Below are 21,564 nucleotides of genomic sequence, written 5' to 3'. Positions count from 1 at the left end.
CTATCCTGGCCACATATGACTAGCACCACTGAACTGGATGATCTCAGGCTTGCTTTATCTTCTCTGAGAAGAAGAAATGACATCATGCATTTAGCTATGTTTTCAAATGTGACCAGTCAAGTGCCTTAAATTCCACAGTTCAGTTTTTTCCAGTCACAGCGATAATACATTATTAACCACTGCAGCTGCAAGAAAGTAAATTTAAGATCTAGCCAAAGATACAAAATGTAACCACTGTATTGCAACATTATGTACGCATCTTATTTATAATCACATTTCTGTATGGTATTATATTAACGTGCAATTAGAGCCTCACAGTAAGAAATCAGATAGGACCTTTTGTCCTGCAGTAATATCCCTGCTACACAAGACTAGCAAGTATTGTGGGCTAAAACTCCTATTATAACAAGTGTAGCAATGCTGGAAACTGTAAGCTGTAATTTTAGCTACAGAAGTTGTATTCCTTTATTTCTCATTTAGAAAATGTTTGCCATATATTACACTGGCTGTTTCTAAAGTCTTCTTCATTTGCTCATCCTGTTTACTTGTTTCACCATGTCTCTTTTCTGCTTGTGAAGCACTGTCTCAGATCTCTCTCCAGAGCAGCAACAACATATTGTGAAAGAGTGAATCCAGAGAATAGCTGTGTTCGCTGCTTTTATGATGCATCAAAGAGTTGTAAAAGAGAAACACAACTATGGAGACAAACTGTTTCTTCATTTTAGCACTCTTCCCCACCCACCCCTTTAATTTATTTATTTACGTTTCCTGGATCATATGCCTTCATCCACAGAAAATTTGTGATCATTCTCTTGGGGTAGCAGGAGTTCCATTTGCTAAACTTGCATCAGAGGTCTGCCCTAAAACTGTACATGGTAACGTATGTACAATGTTATCATAGATTCTGTTTGCCTTTAACAAATGTCAGCAATAAACAATAGAGAATACATTAGACAAGCATTCAAAGGTATGGTTTTTTAAGGAACTGAGAAATCAACTGGAATAAAGGCACAAAAATAACTGTTTCTTCCTTCCTAAACCTTTTTGTAATTATTATATTCAGATTATACTCTTCAACTTACTGTTTTTTAAAGCAGGAAATTCTTATTTTTGATCCAAGATATTTTGCTGTGAACATATTCAAAATAACTGAATATGAGCTGACCCAGGACATGACTTAATCACACAAGTGCAACACTTAAGTGCAATTAGTACCTGAATACCTACATACTATGCCCTTTCTTCCTAATTTATAGGAAAAACAAACAAAAAAACGCTATGAAGAGCATTCTTCATTTGCAAACATCTTAACTATCTACTCAAATCACCCAGATGCCCTTAATCAAATGCAGCCACCATGACAAGAACATGATAGTGGCTTGGTAGAGCCATCTACTGATTAAAGAGAAGAAAGGAGTAATAGTAAATTATTTGTTTCACCATTGATTTCAGATTAGGCAAAAAGCAAATATATAAGGAGCATATTGTTACTGGAAAAGGTAGTTTTCAGTCTGAAATTTGTTAACTCCTGGTAACCAAATAAAAGATCTGGATAGCTGAAGCACAACAACAGACTGAATTGTAGACTAATACCTTGGTTGTTTTAAATTTTCAGAGTGATTTATTTAGGCAAAGTAAGTCTTGCAGCCAAAAGACTTTTTTCATGCTCTCAAGATTCATATAGGTTACACTATCACAAAGCTTCACATAAAAAAGATGATCTGTTCTAGTACATTTAGTACTTTCTGATTGGTGCCTCAAGCTTTAATACGAACTTTCTGTCTCTTACAAGATTAATGTTTTGATTTTGAAACATTAGTGTTCTTTTTAGCAGACAAAATAATAGAATAACAAGCAGTTAATAATGTGCACTAATCCACAATTTTTCATGTGTGTTAAAATACTAATTGTATATTTCAGAAGTTAGGTTTATTATTAAACACCGAACACTGGACTTAGTCTCTCTCTGGTTTGGACTGTTTTTTTTGGATGTGATTTGGTTTTTTAATGGACTATTACTGTAAGCCAAGCATAACAGCAGGCAGCTAAAATACTGTCTATGCTAATATACTCTATGGGAAGATAAAAGCAGCAAATAATATTTTGTGCTTCTAAAGCTTTATTCTCTACATTTTAATACTGTATCACTACTTAAAATGTAAGGGGAAGAAGGTCTCAAAGAAAAGAATTGGAATAGGAGATGAAACAAACTTACATGACCATTAAAAGTAAAGCACTATACAGCAGAGTCATCATATATGTGATGTACTTCGTAAAGTTCATGCAGTAAGATGTGATTTAAAAAGATGTGATTTACTGGTAGAAAATTAAACATAGAGCTACAGCATAATATTGGGAACACACACATCTAGATTAAATGGTTAGGAAATGCAAAAGTTAGTATTTCTGTAACAGTGTCACCTATGCCAAGAACACAGCAGTTTGTTTTCTAGTTTGTCCTATTAAAAACTTACAACTTACTGTTTCATATTTTTTGTTTCATTCTCTCTCTCTCTCTCCCTCCCCCCCTTTTTTTTTTCACTCCAAAATGAAATATACGGCTTGAGAATTGAAGAGACTATGGACCTGCAGTACTGCAAATTACTTTGCATTTTCCATAACACTTCTTGGAAATATCTTGCTGTTCAAATTTTAGTACAATCAATAGGATTTAGGCACATTTTGCTGCATCTGTGGGTAACAGAACAATAGTAGGTAATAGATTCTGAATCAGAATGCTTAAAGAAAAAAATGCTACCCATTCTGTGGATAACCACGGAAGTTTGCCAAGATTCTTGTGAGCTGGACTTGCAAACCTCCAACATTTTTAAAAGCACAGAGATACAGCCATTCGTGACTTGGGAGTACATCTCATATGCATGTAGATTAGTTTTGTTCAACCATGACCTTACTGATTAAAGTCTTGTTTTGTCAGCCTTGCACAGCTACAACTACCCAACATCATGGACTACAACAGAGCTTGCAGAGCCCTGAAGAAACTCAAAATGAACACTTGACTGTATTTAAAAAAGCTGTCCTGTTATACATCTAAAACATTATGTAATACAACTTTCAACATTTTACACTGTTGTAAACCCATACGGAGTCACAACTTACTTCGCTAAATACTGTTTGAATCAGAATTGGTCTAAGGGGTAAAGAAAACTTAGAATCAAAGCACACTAGTCACTGAAATAGAAACAACTCTAATTTTTAATTAATGTATGTTTAACAATTTCTACTTATACTGCAGAGAAACCTAACACTATCAGTTTTCTTAGTACACTACCAACATATCCTGTTTCTCATCTTCTGAGAATTAGTAAATACTGGATTAAAGCACTGTTCTAAGGTACTTCAGCTATCTCCATTTATAGATGTTATGTTGACTAATACAAATTTTATGAACTCTGTGAGATCACCTATATGGCTCACAGTATACTCGAGATACAGTATGTTCACTAACAAAATGAAACAGATCTTAAACATATGCAAGCACAAGATCTCTTTGAATAGTCACGTATTTTTCAACCATTAATACAAAAACCTCATTTGGAGTTCACAGTAGCATCTGCTTCTCACTTAGCTAATAGCTTACATTTTCCTCTGCTCTAAGCTATGCATCCAATACCTGAAAAACATGCTAAGGCACAGAAAACTGGCACTTCCTGAGTGATATGTTAGGTAAAAAACACATCTCAATTTGTTGTTCCTTTTAGCTTTTGGGACATCATAGCCATATAATAACATTACTTGGTACTTTTATTATTACTATATAAACTCAAATACAAGAAACAAGGATTATAACTTCTATTTCAGAAGTGAAACAGCATGTTAGTAGCTTAAAAGGCTACTTTATGCTGCTGAAATAATACTGTATTAAAAATAAATGTGAGGATATCTCGGTTCAAGAACTAAACATTTTAACATTTTAATGCAATGGTCCTCCATTCATTTGGCAGACAGGGAAGCTTTTGTCATATTCAGCAACCTGAATGAAATAACAGCTTACTGAATACATTTTGATACTAAGCCTAATTTTTAATATTAAGAAGATTAAATTATTTATGTAGATAATATTAGGCTTTTGAGCACAATTGGTGTTTCTTCTTTAATATATTTCATTCAATCCCAGTTCTCTTGATGCAATGTGAATCTAATAGTTGCATCTGTCCTCCAGGGAAAAAAAAAAAAAAAAAAAAAAGGTATTTAAGAATCATGTAAATCAGTGAGGTTAATATCCAGTTATCACTTCAACTAAAGGCTTATTTAGGTACTAGCTGTGTACCATATAACTGCAAAACATTTCTCCTGTTCTGCTCGAAGAGAGGCATTTCATTAGCCTCAAAGAGGAAATCTAATGATGCCACGTGCTGAAATACCTCGTTGTCATTTGGTGTTTCAGAAAAGCCTGCTGTTTGTCCTCACACTCTTCATGGAAGTGTGACTGTTTCTCTCTAGTTAACAAATTTTAGCTTGCATTAAACCTTATCAGTAAACATGGCAGTACTGCAAAATCAGCAATTAAGGCCTCAATAGCTTCCACCAATTAGATCTGTTGTATGCCAAGAGCTACAGCAGAGACAGATTGTGCAATGGGTTTATTAACTCATTCTTTTTGCAGTGGAACAGCTAAATGACTTTTTTCTGACCACATTAAAGTAGATATAGTTGTTTTACAGTGACAAACACTTCTGCCTTAAAAAAAAAAAAAAAGACAACACCAGAAAAAAAACACAACCCAGAAGGCTGTGAATTTTTCATTTGGGAGCTTTTACATCTATACCAAAGTGACTACTATCTCTATAAGTGAAATGCAACCTACACATTGCTATACCTGTTGCTATACAGACAGCACTTTTATTGGTTTCAGTTTTGAACCATCTAAACCAGACACAAGTGCTCTGACGGGGACTTTATTTGCATAAGTGACCATTTCTTCATCAGTTTTGTGGGGAGAACTGTTACAATCAAGCTTTAGAAACCCATTTGCATAAACATGATCGGCAGAAACTGATGATAAATTTAGATGGAGAGAAATCTTTTGGTAAAAAAATTAACAAGAGACTCTGAAGGACAGCTTTAACATTTCAGATGTTAAGAGTGTAAGCTCTTTCACACAGGGACCATGACGCTGTTAGGCATTTCCATTCTCCCCAGCACAGTTCAACAATGATTAATTTGCACTGCAGCACTAGAAATCATGAACAATTATAAGCTGTGATCTTCCAAAGTGCTGCATATCCTCAACACCTTTTTTATTTAAACGCAGATAAAAAGGCAGGCCTACAAAAAACATACTATGAAAGTCAGATTTCCTTCAGCAAGAGAATATGCATTTAAGTCTAAATGTTACAAAATGTCATTCACTGCATCTGTCAGGATAACTAGAATGCAATATTAACAGCAATTCACATAACAGAGTGCATTTAATATGGTCATTAATATTTCAGACTGATTTTGAAACAGAAGAAAAAAGGAGAAACCAAGATGCATATGTAACAAAATTTCTATTTTATGAACCTTAACTGCTGTTAACTAGGGCACAGGGATTAAAGGCCTATGCCTACCACATATGGTCCAGAGGACAAAATATTACACGAGTATTTTAATCTTTGGTTTCAGAAATGAATTTTTTTAACCCTCCTGATTCTGAGGAAAAGCTGAAACATGAAATCTGGGATGCATTCCTAAAAGTACTTATCTACCTAGAAAAATAATTTTGAAAATAAGGAACTGCACTACTCAGCTTGGGTTTTAATAGCATTTTCTGGGATTGGTAGAACTGAACTTTATGAAATTGCTGTAACAAAGACAATGAAACTTGATCAAAACATTCACTGCTATGGTGAGCCCTATGGCTGGCACGTAACACCAGCAGACACATACACTTTCAGAGATGTTTGTACAATCAAGGGCAGATTTGGCCCTCTTTAACATAGGTCTTTTCTCTGTATTTGTACATAAATACCCTGCAAGCCTAACTTACTGAACAAACACTAGTGACAATGAAAAATAAAGAATCTCTTGGTAATCATGTATTGCTAGTTGAGCTTCTTCCATTCTCACCATTTCAGTCATGATCATCCTAACAGCTATGCACGCAGCTATGCTTTGTTTTATAGCTCTCTAAAGTCGACTTCAAAGGGTAGCAAGCAGCATTCCCCACTTCAAATCCCCTGGTTTAATTCAGTTCATCTATTGTACATTCGGCTCAGCCATGAGCATCAGCAAGAGTGCAGCTGCAGCACTACCGTGGGTGAGCTCAGGTCAATGAAAATCAATATCATTTACAACTTTTTACATTTTCCCAGACTGAGGAGCCTGACACATTGAAGGAGGCTGTATTTCTTCATATGCTTTTCTACTGACAAGTAAATATTCCGCCCATTAGCTCAACCCTTTTTAACTAGCATGAGTAAATCAATTAAGTATATTAGGAAGTGCATCTGCTTAAATGAGAACAGGTATTTACTCCTTCTAGTAATTTCCAGATTACAGAATGGAAAAGTGTTAATTTTGCTATAAGAGGATCAATTATTTATCTACAGGCTGGTCTAGGAAATGTTTCAGGTAAGACAGAGCAGGGGGTGGGGAAGAATTCTGAAGAATCAAAACAAGAGCCATCACCTCACTGTAGTTTTAAACTCAATTTTGTTCAGATTGCAGCTGAGGAGAGATTCACCTTCAATATTTCTTTTTAGAAGAGATGACTATAAGCCACAGAATAACATACAGAAACACAGCAGAATGACAGACTCATTTGTTTGGGAGGGCAGTGGGAGATTCCAGGTAAAAATAATTTTCTGACATCAAGAGTTCTGGAAAATACACCTCCAAAAATATTTTGAAATGCATTTAATCTCTGGGTTCTCTTAGGACATAAACTACATTATAGTATGATCACATCAGAAATATTTACAAATAACATTTACTTTTCTATTTTCTCCTTCGCTTCAAAAAGTCCCAAAGCAACACATCTAAACACTGTAGGTATATCATTGTATAAAAGCTGCTAGAGTAACATTTCTCCTCAAATAAATACAGTATAAGGCCCACCAGGATAAACTTTCCTCTCACTGCCCGTAAATCTCATCTAACTCTATTCCATGGCTTCTCCATAGATTCCTCCTCATGTCTTATTCTGTGGCTTCAGTTTTCAAAGCAGCTCAGATGCCCAATTCCGATGATTTAACCTATGTTCTCCACTGGCTGCTAAGCAGTTACCAGTAGCTACAGCTCACTTTCACAATTTGTAAGCATTGTTTTCATCCCAAATGACTACAAAGTGCTTGAAAACAGTCATCTGTTTAGGCATTCAGGCTTAATTCTTCAAAATAACCCAAACAATCTAAAATGGCAATGACCCAGCAATATCCTGTTTTGGCCTCTGGGTCTCAGGCAAATCCTCTACCATGCAATGGTTTATAATCTAGAAATAAAGCCTTTGCATTAACTTATCTACTCCACCTTTAAAAAACAACAGTCTTTGCTTTACAAAGAACTCTGGGACCATAAAAATAATTCCATACCTGTCTTTCTGCAATGACATCAGAATAGAACAGTCTGCTTGCTTTCTTTTGCTCCTTACTCCTTCTGCTGTATTTTTGATATTTATATATTTAACACCTCATGCCGCTACCAGGAGTAACAGCTGTCAGAAATTCTGTTCCAATAGAGAATGTCACATCTTAGAATTTTTTACTCAGCTTTTTGTAAATCTCACTAATTCACACCAGCTAAAATTTACATGCAAATGTAGATTTACTGCTGAGAAACTTTTTGCCTGTTGCACAGCTTTTCCTGCAAAAATGTTTGATCTTATGGCTTGCCAGAAGCAATTAAAAATGTACCTACACAGAACAGTGAGATCTAATGAAAGAAACAATTATGTACACCAGAAACAGCTGATCTAGTTCATCGACATGTTCACATTTACAGCAAGAAAGTAGGATATTTGCCTAATTTTGACAGCTTCTTTTACTCTTCATTAGGATGGGTCTACATTAGAATTTTCATTACTAAAAGCCCTAAAACTCAGCATTATTCAATGACTGGAAAAATGTAATATGATGAAGGAACTGGGTCTCATTAAAGACGTTACTGCCTAAGTGTGTTGACTGCATTAGCCCAAGTTCTATTCAACTATCACACATTAGCAAAGGCTACCTGGTATCCTTTCAACCTTTTGGTTTGAGCTATGATCTGCCAAAGGGAACACAAATCTTACAGTGATTTCAAAAGGTTGCAGGAAAAGGTATTTCTTTTTTTAAAGGCAAACTGGTACCCTGACAATACTGGCTGTTACAAGTCTTCTGGAAGTGCCCACGTGAGCATTGCTATTCTGGACAAACTGTAATTCGATTAACCACTTCTTAACCTCATACATTTGTTTGCAATAAACCCTTCTGTAGTGCTTTTCTATTGTGTATATTGTGTAGGTAGATTTCCTCAAGAAACAACACATCTTGTCGTCTCAACACTCTGTAAGTGGCCTCAACAAGTGGACTCAACTGTTTCATCCCACAACCTGCACAAAGTCCCACAGAAGCTCTATGGAACCATGCAAATCCCTGCTCCCTATGTTGAGCTCGGAGATATTAATGGGTAAAATGCACAATGTAAGGCTAGGCATTAGTATTACTTGGCAGAAAACTTCACAAAAACCTAGAGGTTAAGGGTTTTCAAAATTGTTGTGTGAAAGAATACGCCTTTTATAAAGTTTGGAAATGAGAAAACACTCGTCTTCTCAAAATCTGACTAGTGATACGCTGCACTAGGAGAGGAAAAAGATGTTGTAGTAACACCTTTAAACCTTCCCCCCACTTAAAATAAAGTTGTTGCATATGTGACATGCTTTTGACAAATATGGCTGATTTCTACATGTCTGGGGCCAGATCAGTAACCCTAGCAGTTACAAAATGGTCTCATGTAACATATTCAGCTTTCAGAATTGTTCTGCCAGATAAGATGTCAATAATTGTACCTTTAACATTTTCAATATCTACTTTTAAAATCAAAACCATTCAAGACTTTAGATTTTGTGCTACAATTCTGTCTCAAATAAGGCAAAAGAGGCCTATCAAATTTATCAGCTTCACACTTCTTCCTTGCCTTCCTATTCGTGACACCTGATTCCAAGATGAAAACTGATGAGCAATCACTTCTATCAATAAGATCTGGGGGAAAAATGTAAAATATTTACTTTCTGTATATACAAAAAACTAAAATAAATCAAGATACCTGAACTGTAAAAACAGGCATTTCAAGAAGAATTCTGTGAAATGTATTTTCTAACCCAAACTAATAGCCTTCATACAACATTAAAATAGACAGTGACCCTGCCTGAGCGGGGTGTGTGTGCACCAGATGACCTCCAGAAGTCCCATCCAACCTCAGCCATGCTGTGGTTCTGTGTCTCAAACTATTAAAAATAAGTTCTGCATTATTGCACTGTTTTCTATACAGTGGTAGCACCTAATAACAGTTTTGACCATGATCAGTGCTAGCCAACCTACATACCTAAAATAAGAATTTATCAAGTGTTTATAGCTGAAGCAGACAAAATACAGAAGTGGTGGATGAAAAGAGATTATACTCATTGTACAGACCGAAAAGTTAAGCTCAGGAAGCCTGTTTCCCATTTACACTAACAGCATCCACTATGCCGGCAGTAAAAGAGGCCTTAATGCAGCTTTAAATTCAATTTATGTAGTGCATAGTGGGCTTAGTATAATTTAGAATAAGGCTGGAATGAATCAAAGTGCTCAAATTTACAAATTACAGCTCTAGAAAAGACTAAAACTTAACCTCTTCTCATATATAGTCCAACACGTAAGCACAAAGATTTCTGCCTTCTAGAAAGAGATTATTTCATTAACAGTACAAAAAACTCCAAAAAACAATGTAGTTTAAGAAAAAAGGCCTACAGGGGAAAAAAAAAAAAAAATCAGTAAAATATTTTACTAGTTAATTTTCCATAGTCGTAACAAAAAGACTATCTAGCTTTGTTGTTAGGATACTGTTCTTCTATATACATACATAATTTTTTTCTCATGAAAGGCAAAAAACAGCATTATATTTCTCCTCACTCATAAAATACCTTTCTTTGCATATCTGCATCTCTCTAAGTCTCAGTCTTTTTAGGATTATCAGTAACAGTACATACGGATGGAGTTCAAAAAACTGTAACTTTGAAAATAATAATACCAAACATCAAGTTTGGTACTACATATAGAGCTACAGCTTGATATATCCTAACCTTTTGATACTCAGAAGTCAATAAATCTGTTCTCAGATACGAAACTTCAGCCATCCCAGGGCAATAACTCTCAGACGGTATGTAATCTGTGCAACTTAAAAGCAAGAATTGCCAATATAAGAGCAGACAGTATGACCAATTTTGTATCTGGCCTTGCATAATCGATAGCAAATACGACGTTCACATCTTATGACAAGCTGAGGACCTTCAGTGCCTGCTACAGAAGTCCAAGAGATCTGAACGTATTTAGCAACTGAAAGGACCATGCACTGAGCACCTATAACTTGCTTTTGTTATACCAAAAAAAAACCCTGTTCTTTTTCTGTTCCTGTGTCAAAACTCTACATTCTGATAAGGTATTCATAGAAACAGTTTGAAAGTACGGTTTCAAGAAGAAAAATCATTCTCATTTAGAGTAAGTATTAATATTCTAACTGCATCAACAAAAATTACTTTCATCAGCAAAACGATTTCATTTTAAAGTACCTTATTATTATCATACTAATCTAGCAATTAATAGTTTAGTATATCAACTTTAGTTAAAATGGAAGTTTTCTCCATTCTTAGTTAAGCCTCGTATTTTATTTTTTCACACTGTCTCATCATGTTGGAGCTAGATAACACAGTTACTGTAACATGTAATTACTTTATCAAAAACTTCATTTTCTACAGGTATTCTGATAAATAAGAATAAAAAATAAAAGCAATGATAATAAAATATCAATCATATTTATCACAATAATGCCTAAAGGCCAACTACAAGCAGTTTCCTCTTTCTAGGCACTTTAAAAAAAACAATAATTACTCCTTCAGGAAATCCTTTTGTATTATTAAGACTATGTGTATTATTTTCCTTTTGAAGGAAAAAAAAGTAATGTTTGCATGAGAAAAGAGAATATACCAATTCACTCTAAGGGCAGTGGACTTCAGAGCAACAGTGTTTAAAAAAATTATTCCAGGGACAGAGAGTATTAGAAGTATCTTACGCTTCCTGCTCAAAAATGGTCCTAAATTGGTTCTACAGTAGGGAACAACTTTTGATATTAAACTATGCTATTATTTCTTTTTGCAATGAACAGGTAGGGGAAACACGCTGAAAAGCCTCTCCTCCAGTAGGCTGACAGTGTGTAATGTTTTTCCCCAGATCTAGTCAATGCCATGTGCTTCTAACTCCTTACTAACGTGTTAATGAATACAACCTCTCGGAAGTTCAGTCCAGGTAAGCTGGAGATGACGAGGGTCAGTTTGGCAACTGAACAACAGAGAGAAAGAAGATCAATCCTTTAAAAGACTTACACGCTTTCATTAATTATCTTTCTAATTTATGTGCATCTGAAGTGAACAGTAATTCCTGTGAGGCTCCATTTGCATGGTCTTGTAACCTCTCAATATGATGTCAATGACATGCTTCACATGTTACGATTGTTAAAAACCTGCAAAATATGGAAGATTTATTTTGTAGTAGAGTTCACTGAAAAAAAGTGTAATACATCACTACCTTACAGTCTGCATTATTTTTTTACTTAATTTCTAAGTAGACTTCAACATTAACATTCATCTTCAAAACTCTACAGTTTTAATCTCAGCTTTCAAAGAAAGACTCTGCCTATCCTAGTCAGTAAGAGTACTCCTGGAGTCAGTAGATTCAATTCTTACACCAACAGAAAATCTTTTTTTAAAAAAATCTCTTGACTTGTACAAGGTTTTCAGTTATAGTGATTTACTAGCTGTGCTAAACAATCACACAAATTTCTTTTCAGAGGTGATGCAGGGGTATGTATTCTGAATAGTACAAAAATATTAACAGAAATAAAGCATTTAGGTGACACAAAAGTATCAACACACAGTTACTTTGAATTCTACTCTCCTTCAACTCTTCTTTAGACATTTGCAATTTCATCCTACTTTACACAAACTTTCTTCACAAGATTAAAGGTTTCTTTCTTTGTCATTGATGACTTTATTGAAGAAATTTTGTGGTATTTAGAGTTGAACTATGTATTTTATCTGGAAAAAAATTCAACTAAATGATTAATTACAACAATATACTAGTATCTTTTTGATCTTAGAGCTGCACTGCAAGTTGAAGAGATTAAAAATATAAAATGCAGCACTACGTTTACAATTACTTTACACATAACAGATCTGAAAGGCTACAATATACAGTAAAATACCCACATTTTGGTTCAATAACAGTTTATTAATTTACAGAGCAGTGATTAATATAATTCAGTATCCATACATAAAGTATTTTTCACCTTCAGCAAGGACATTATTTTATATTGCTTGCTATGTAATATATTAGTATATTAACTAAATCATGATATTTGTGAAAAGCTGTTCTACTAGCAGGTCTTTTACACAACCTAAAATAAAATACAAACTTTCCACGGCAATGTAGACCCAGACCCCTTTATTTGTATTTTAAAAAATAGAAGAGCATTTCATAGCACTTTTTTTTTTGAAATTTCTCATTAGTAGCTATCTAAAATGTATTCTCTATACATAGTTACATATATAAATGTATAACTAACAACTGGTTCACATATGCTGTTGCCTGAATATGTTGTTGCCAGGCAACCGCTATAATGCATTTTGCACTGTTTGCAAAAATCTGAATGAATGACTCAAAGAGAGATTATTTCTAAAAAACTAGGAAGAAAACTCACTACTGGAATGACACGAATAATTCTTCATGTATTTCAAGGATTTATACAGAATGTCCCTTCCATAATTACGTATTTGAGAAAGGATAACTCCTCTGAGTAGGATTTGAAGGGCATTTTACAACAAGGAAGTTCATGTCCTAGCATGCAGCTAATGTTCCTACCTGGACTCTGAACCAAAGCCACTGAAGTTAATGGGCTACTTTAAATTGACTTCAGGGTCTTTTCATTGGGTTTTTAATGTCCATCATAGGACAAAAAATGACACACTCCTAAATGAAAAACCAGAAGGCCATCACCTTACAGGAGTTACAAATAAACTCTCAATAAATTTTTACCATCTCACAGTATGCAACTGCAAGAGATCAAGTCTACAAACACTTCTTTGTGTAACCTTCATACAGCTAAGCTGTAATCTCACTGAGGCTAATGATATTACACACAAGAGTAAAAACAGAAGCATCTATATAATCCATCAATAACATAGATGTGATATGCTATCTGCAAAAGAGAAATTATTTGTCCCTTCAAATAACCGACATCATTACAAAAATTAATAGACTTTTGGCTATCAGATCTCTTGAGCATTAAGAGGGGGAAAAGAACGTCAAGAACAGTAACAGGGAAACACAGCAAATCCAAAGTGCTTACCACAAGCCTGACACAAGTTTCTCTAAACACAAACATTAGCATAAAAAATTGTTGGACTTTCTGTCCTTGTTTACAATGGATGCAAGAGATTTTTTTCCATTTCCTGCATGATATGCTTAATCAATAAGAACTACTCAAAAGCTCAAAGTGATTGTTCTTTCCATAATGACCAAATTGGAAATCCATGTGTTTTCCATTTAATTCTTTAAATCCATTCATGTAACTGTAGCAAGAAGTACTGAAAGCATTTTATGTGAAAGTATTTTATATGATACTTTCAGTATTAAGTAGTAAATGTGACTAGCTTCTTTAATGGATTACAGTGAAATCCTTTTAATTCCATATCTCATGTTGTCTTGAACTAACATAAAAAAAGGCACTCCTTTACATGGAAAATCTAGCACCTAAATCCTGTCAGTCTGGAAGAGTAAAAAATTATATATATATAAAAATGAATTAATTTTTTTTAGTTTCATTTGAACTATTTTCATCCTCTGAGTCGTAATTCATAGGTCATCCATCAAGATGTAGTTATAAAGGCAATCTTGGTGCTTTCAAACAGGCTGAGAAGATTTCCCAGTTAATAACAAAATAATCTATGGAGAGGATGTCCATTCCAGGCTGCACTGTTTGCTTGGGCTTCTTCATTTGTTTGCTTCTTGAAATATGCTATAACAACTCAAGAAACAGAACCACTTTTACTCTGCCCTCTGTATTCATCATGACCCACTTGCAAAGCTGCTGACATCAACGTACCCTTAAACTCAGGACATTTTGCAGATCCCTTTACTTTCTTCACCTTAAATATATACATGATATCAATTAAATATTGGGATTCTGTAAGACACGTACTGCACTATTTCAAGAGAAACCAAGCTGCAATCACAGTTTTGTATTCATAGCATTGTTAGTGCTGATTGATTGGAGACAGGGTTAACAGCAGGAGAAACATTATCTTAATTTCCAGAAAAGGTAACTGTAACACTCTAAAAGTATGGTTAAAATAGGGGGGGGGGGGGGGGGGGGATTGTTATACGGTAAAACTTTTAATTTGGTAACTAAGAGCAAACTGTTATTTACTACTCAATCAAGACTGACTGGCACATACAGTTTTCTCTTTGGATAGCAGGATTAGTTTTCTCTTTGGATAGCAGGATTATTGTCTAGGATGAACCACTCAGGAAAGAATTCTATTCAGTATGTGGAAATACGTAAAAATCAGTATTTAGTCACCAACTAAGTCAAAATTTCTGTTAGATAGGATTCTTCTGTTCTGTGGCCAAAGAGTGCCAAAAAAAAAGACAAAAACAAACAAACAAAAAGATTATGGCTTCAAAGGTTGATATGGGTCAAAATAAGACTATCAATGTGACACAATACTCATTTTTAATTAGACTTCCTAATGTGACATCAAATTGTTTTTCTTCTAAGAAACAGCACTTCAACAAAGCATGAAATCCTCACAGCTTAGTTTATTAGGAGGCAACAAAGGGATTCCAGTCTGCTACAAGAAAGTTACAGCCTATGAGCACAGCCTGCGCAGTGTAAAATTGTGTCATATGAATTTTAATGTGACACAAGTATGAAAGATTCCAAAAGAACAAAGGCAGCATAGTCCTGTTCCACGTTACACAAATGACCTATTCTGATCTGAACAGCACACCACATTACAATCAAATTTATTTCAAAGGAGGGTCATGCAGGTCAAATGTAATGGCTGCAAGAATGAGGTCTTTCCTTTATGTGGTATTAGAGAAAAGCAAAATATCAAACGGTGCAGGAATGCCAGAGAAAAGAAAGGCATATTTAGGCTGCAGGGAAACAGATTTTTAAAAGATGGTTTCATTACAACTGTCCTCACTGACCACAGTTTCTGAGTTTCAAAGATTCTTGTGCTACCTCAATGAAGATGTCATGCATATATGTGAGTGTCTATTACACAGGCTTTAATATTATGTTTAAAATTTCAAGGCACCACAGAAAAGTTTTGTATACAGCTCATGACTAACAAAGTAATGAGACAGGCTAAGTGATCTAACTGGCTGGATGTCTCTTCATGGCCTGATACCTCCACAGCAGAAATCATGATACTCCCAATGGAGGTAGATGTCAGATTCCAACAGCAACAGAGAGGCTGGTAAAGCTCCTCATTTTGGCAAGCTATCCAACCCTTCATGAAAAGAAGCTACTTTAACATAAAGATATCAGAATAGCGGGGTCTCTTTGAAAATACTGAACTGTCAGAAAATACACGGAAGCCCACTAAGATGTAAATCAAATGGTATACAAGCAAATCAAATGGTATACAAGCACTTTGTGATTATGGTGAAAAGAAGGCAAAAACTCTTGATGATCAGATACCACTAAACAAAAAGGACAAATTCTCATACTACTTCTTGCCATGTATTTCCATCAAGACTTAGGCCTTGTCTTTGCCTTCAAACACCCCTTCTGAACAGAATAATTTACTGAAGGCAAAATATCTCCAAATCCTGACTGTGCTGTTCAGAATGGATGTTTGTCCATTCTCCATGACTGGAGAGAGCACTCATGCATGCTATGGATCCAATTTGCAGATATCTGGGGAATATGTAGCCAGGGTAACAAGTAGGTAAAGCAAGGTGTAGCCATAATAAGTCAGAAGTAAACATGTTATACCTTGTAAAATACATATATATAACATGAAGAATTTCTATTTTACAAAGCATAAAAACAATACAAGAGGGCAATCAGAAGACGACTTATGACTTGGGTTGTTGAAAACTAAATTCTTGGAAAAGTAAATTCTACCAGAAAGTTCACACCACATCAAAGGTTGTTGTTGGAGTTTGTTAATAAAATTAAATATGCCATCTGATTTCGTTCTACGGTATTATGTCACTCAGTTTTACCTGAAATTTCACAGGTTGCATTATACTGAAGTATCTTCCATTTGATTCTCAGCCAGGGCTCCCTTAGTCACAAAACAAGACAGAATACAAGCTGCACTGGAAGAATTTCTGTAATGAGTTGGCTACCAGCCTAAGGGATAGACTTGAGCAATAAAACTAATTCTAGCACTAAAATCGGTATTAGTCACCTCAGCTGTCCAAGTTCTAATCAATCTACTCTTCAGGAGACATTGAAATATAGACTGTAGACCATTATGACAAAAAAAAAATATATATAGGTATCAGTGACTTCCAGTGTATAAGAATGAAACATAACCAGCAAGAGATACAATTATATCTCCATATTCAAAATGCAGCCTTAGTTTCCAGAACCCATATGTCTCTTCCATCCTTTCAATATTTTCTGGAGGTTAAAAATATTTATTTCTTAACAGACATTTCTATCCCTAAAAACTGATGCATTCACCTACATTTTGACAGCTCTAGTGTAATTCATTAAGGTTTGGACTTGAAGATAGACATAAGGGGAAAAAAAATACAAATCTTTAATGTTTCACTTGGTGAATGAAAATTGCATTAATTTAGAAATTCAGCCACAAGAATCCAATTACCTATGGATATATGCACGCATATTCATACCTTTCAACCATGATACTAACTTAAGTTTTGATGCTATTTCCTATAAAATATAATCTATTTTACATTGTACTTAATAGATTTATTCAGATGTGCATCCCCTTACGTCACATTTAAGCTTATACTACCACCTGCCTGAGGCTGTGTAGTCTGAATTGTCACCCTCACACACATCTTCAGAAGAACCTCCATAGACACTGTATGAACCGTTTCACTTCTGCTTTGTGAAGTATGATAATCATTCCGACCATAATATCCACCCCAAAAAATGCAGTTATGTGTCTCCCCACCAAAAAAAAATCAGATTAATGTCTTCAAAACAAAATATTCAAGCTACTTAAGATACACTGCAATGAAATAACACTGTATTCATAATTTTGTTTTCACAAGTCAGCAGGTATCATTCATGACTACTGTAATATGTGCTCTACATTTGTTGCATATATGCTATACACATAGGTATATAAAAGTATTTGCATATATAGAGATACGCATATACATAATTTCACACTTAAAGGACTCTGAGATTCCTTCAAATACAGATTTGCAAATCAAATAGATTAACTCTGCTTGCAACTACCAACATCATGGTATGATACCATCATCTCACTGCTTTGTGTTGCGCCCATCTAATAACACTGCTGAGCCAGGGAAAAACTAATGAGCAAAGGTTTAAGCAGAGGACTGCCAGAAATGAACAAAGGCTTAGAAATTGCCTCTTCAGATAGTCTAATGCTTGACCGATACATGGAGTGACTCTGGGGTTGCAAAATCTTTAATAAGAGCAGCCATTCTCTTTGGATTTACACCATCTCTCAAACATATGGAGTTGGCGCTATTAAGGGTCCAGACCAAACTCTTCTGTGCTCTCTTGGAATTAACAGCCCTGCCAAGGCAGCAAAGTGTTCCAAAGGTCAATTTATGATTGCTTTCCCACCATCCTGCATACTGTGTCTGCAAGCAAAGCACAGCATCTGGGGGGAAGGAAGAAGGGGGGAGGAGGAAGAGATAAATATTAGCGCTACGATAAGCGTGCAGAGCACGACTTGGCGGAGAGCGATTTCATATGGCCCCTGCTCCGTTAGGTTTGGGGGAAGCAGGGAGAGGCAGCCCACCTCCCTGGAGGGGAGAACGGATAGGGACCCCACACTTTTCTGCACGTCTGTAGAAAAAAAAAATAAGGGTGATTCCAAAGAACAACCCCAGCCCTCCTCCCAGCCCCTGACATGTTAAGCCTCAAGCCCACAGGGACCCTGGTCTTTTGGGATTATTTGCAACACCATTAGCTGTGCAAGACAGCAAGAGGCCTCAGGGCTTCCTGCTCCCGTCGAGCCTTCTCATTCTCACACATACAAAGGGCAGGAGACTCCCAATCTGCTGGGTGCCGGGACCAACCAAAGTTTAGGAAATCCTGGCCCCTGCACGCACTCAGCTCCAACTTCACTGCCTTTTCAAGGCCTGCTGTACCCCATCAGGGAAAGTGCCCACGGCCAGTCTGGTAACACCGTGCTACCTTCGGCCTGGCTGAGCATCCCAGCGGGCACCGAGGCCAGCCATCCTTGGCTGAGGGCCTGCCCCTAATTTTGACCACTGTCAGCCTCTGCATCTGCCTTTCAGCCCATGCGGCCGTCACCCCCTTCCCTCCCTGCCTGCCCCCCGTCCCGCTGCAGGCTCCAGCCCCACGCACCCCCGGGCACCAGCTCGTACGCAGCCCCCCACACCCCACTTTTCTCGGTTACTAGTGGGCTGCTCTGGTGCCAGCCTCCAATATTTTCAGACCTTGCCCCGATTAAAGACATGCCTTTCCCAAATCGGGAGAGGGAGGCAGAGAGGGTGGGAGAATCTGCACAAAGTTTTTACAGACCCTGCCTGCGCCCTCCCCCCCCACCCCCCCGAGCCCCCGCCGGGAGCAGCAGGGCGAGGGGCGGCGCGGGGACGGGTGTCTGTCCCGGCCTGGGCTGCGGGATTCGGGGAGGACGGAGGGACAGGGGCGCAGCTTTCCGCGGACAGTGACCCTGGAAGCCAGTCGCTGAGAAAGAAGGGAGGAGCGGCGCCTTCCCGGAGATAGAGAGAGGGGCGAAGCCGGCTGGCCCCCTCCGAGATACAATGGCAGCGCATCCCCACCGACCCCTACGGAGAAGGAAGCCAAGTCCGAGCAGCGGCAGCAGCAGCGGCAGCAGCAGGTCGCCGCGCCCCGCGCTGTCGGCCCCCGCCCGGGGCACCGCCGACCCCCAGGCCGGTAAGGCGGCCGCCACCGCCTCGCCCCCAACCCGGCCAGGCGGGCGAAGGGAGAGCTCACTTACCCCCAGCTTCCTGCTGCGGATTTTCACGTAGCCCTGCTTGACTATATCGTTAAAGTTGGAGGCCATGGCCAGCGTTGTCTGCTTCCTCCCCTCCGCGCTCAGAGTCGTCGTCGCCGTCGTCGTCCTCCGCCGCCGCCGCCGCCGCCGCCGCCTCCTCCCCCGGGCCCTCCCGGGTGCCGCCGGCCGCCGGCTCCCGAGGCACCTCCGGCATCCAGGCAGCGGCAAGCGCCGCGCTCTGCTCCGTGCCGCGTTCCTCCCGCGGCCGCGCCGCTCCGCGCCGCGCCGCCCCGGGGGCGGGGGGCGGCCGCCCCGCTCCGCTCTTCCGCCGGCCCCTCGCTTCCCCCGCCCCGCTGCACCGGCCGCCGTCCCGCTCCCCTCTGCCCGGCGGCTGCCCGCGCCTACGGCCGGGGAGGCGGGCGGGGTGGCGGGCGGAGCGGAGCGGGGACACCGCCCCCGGCGCCGCGGCCGCGGAACCCGCCTCCAGCGCTGGCCCTGCCCGCCGCCGAGGGCCGGGGGCCGCCTGGGCTGCAGTCACTGGGGGGCGGCGCGGGTGCCCTGAGCCGGGTGCGGGGTGACACCCCCCCGGCCCCCGGGCATGGCGCGGGCTGAGGGCGGGCGCTCTCCTCGGCGCTGGCGGTGTTACCCACGGCCACGGCTCTCCAGGCTGCCGGAGCGCCCTGGCCGCGGCAGCCTCCGCTCGGCTGGCAGATCCCTTCGAAACGCGGCCCAGGAGGGCATCTTCTGCGCGTCTCCTCAGGAAGCCGCGTAGACCCCACCACCAACCGCTGAAATACTGTGTCAGTACAACTAACTCAGTGAAGCAAACATCTAAACTACAAAAGTTAAAAAACAATGGCACAAGTCCATCAGAATTTGAAAAATGAGGTGTCGCACATAGGCGTTTTGTGCCCTCCGCAGTGATGACCGTGTCTTTAGTTACTTATGCTGCTCATTGAGGCAGATCTAGCAGAGCGAATGACTTCTGAGAAAAACAGATAATGTTTAGAAACAACAACAACACAAAAAACTAATTGCTTGTGTTTGCTTTAGGTATGTGCAAACCATGATGGACAAGAATAAACCTAAACTGTTTGAGAAAGAAAAACTACAAAGGTATGGGAATGACAAAGAGAGTGCATTACTGTGGTTCTGTAAATCATACTTCATAAACACTTCCAGTGCAAAAGGTTCGATTTTTATGATAAGCTTAAATAAAACCTTCGTAAGCTCTTCTCCTAGATACCTACTTTTTATGGCACCATACTGCCCTGAAGTTTTATGAATCAGCAATTTGCAGCTTACAGTGTCCTGTAGACTGGGGCAATTAAACATATTTCTAGAGCTGAAAGCTCGTCAGATTTATTTCAGATTTTCAAAAACAATAGACAATATTCTTAGCAAATGGATAATGACATTGTTATAACTTAGCTGGTTTTGCCTATCTAACGTTCTGCAAATTAGGCTTTCTCTGTAAAAAAAATTCTGAGCTTACATGTAGAGATTAATCTTGCAGGAAATAAGAAAGATACAATCTAGAAAATTAAGTGCCGTGCTTGGGTGATGGAATTATAAGGAAAAGCTTTGTAGCTTGACTCTATAACTAGCTGGAGTACTGCATCCAGCTCTGGAGCCCTGAGCACAGGGAAGACATGGACCTGTTGGAGCGAGTTCAGAGGAGGGCCACAGAAATTATCAGAGGGATGGAACACCGCTCCTATGAAAGCTGAGAGAGTTGGGGTTTTCCAGCCCAACTGGAGAGTGAAGTGGAGAAGTGAAGGCTCCAGCGAGACCTTATATCAGCCTTCCAGTACCTGAAGGAAGCCTACAAGAAAGCTGGAGAGGGACGTTTTACAAGAACATGTAGGGATAGGACAAGGGGTAATGGCTTTAAACTGAAAGACAATAGATTTAGATGAGATATTAGGAAGAATTTCTTTACTGTGAGTGTGGCATGACACTGGCACAGGTTGCCCAGAGAGGTGGTAGATGCCCCGTCCCTGGAAACATTCAAGGTCAGGCTGGATGGGGCTCTGAGCAACCTGATCTAGTTGAAGATGTCCCTGCTCATTGCTGGGCGGTTGGACTAGATGAGCTTTAAGGGTCCTTTCTAACCCAAACTCTTCTATGATTCTACAGTTCTATATAGGGTAAGTAGG

General features: G+C 38.7%; 1 protein-coding gene across 1 annotated transcript in view; it reads right to left on the bottom strand.

The window, feature by feature from the left end:
- Positions 1 to 19,807, bottom strand: part of DOK6 (docking protein 6) — a 253,584-nt gene extending 233,777 nt beyond the window's left edge. Inside the window, exon 1 of the mRNA XM_056333389.1 lies at positions 19,409 to 19,807. Coding sequence (XP_056189364.1) covers positions 19,409 to 19,474 — 66 coding nt within the window. The 5' untranslated portion in view covers positions 19,475 to 19,807. The remainder of the gene's footprint in view (positions 1 to 19,408) is intronic.
- Positions 19,808 to 21,564: the final 1,757 nt, after the last annotated feature.

Source organism: Falco biarmicus, chromosome 3 (genome assembly GCF_023638135.1).
Source record: "Falco biarmicus isolate bFalBia1 chromosome 3, bFalBia1.pri, whole genome shotgun sequence".
Classification (NCBI taxonomy): Eukaryota; Metazoa; Chordata; class Aves; order Falconiformes; family Falconidae; genus Falco; species Falco biarmicus.
This window is presented reverse-complemented; position numbering and strand designations above follow the sequence as displayed.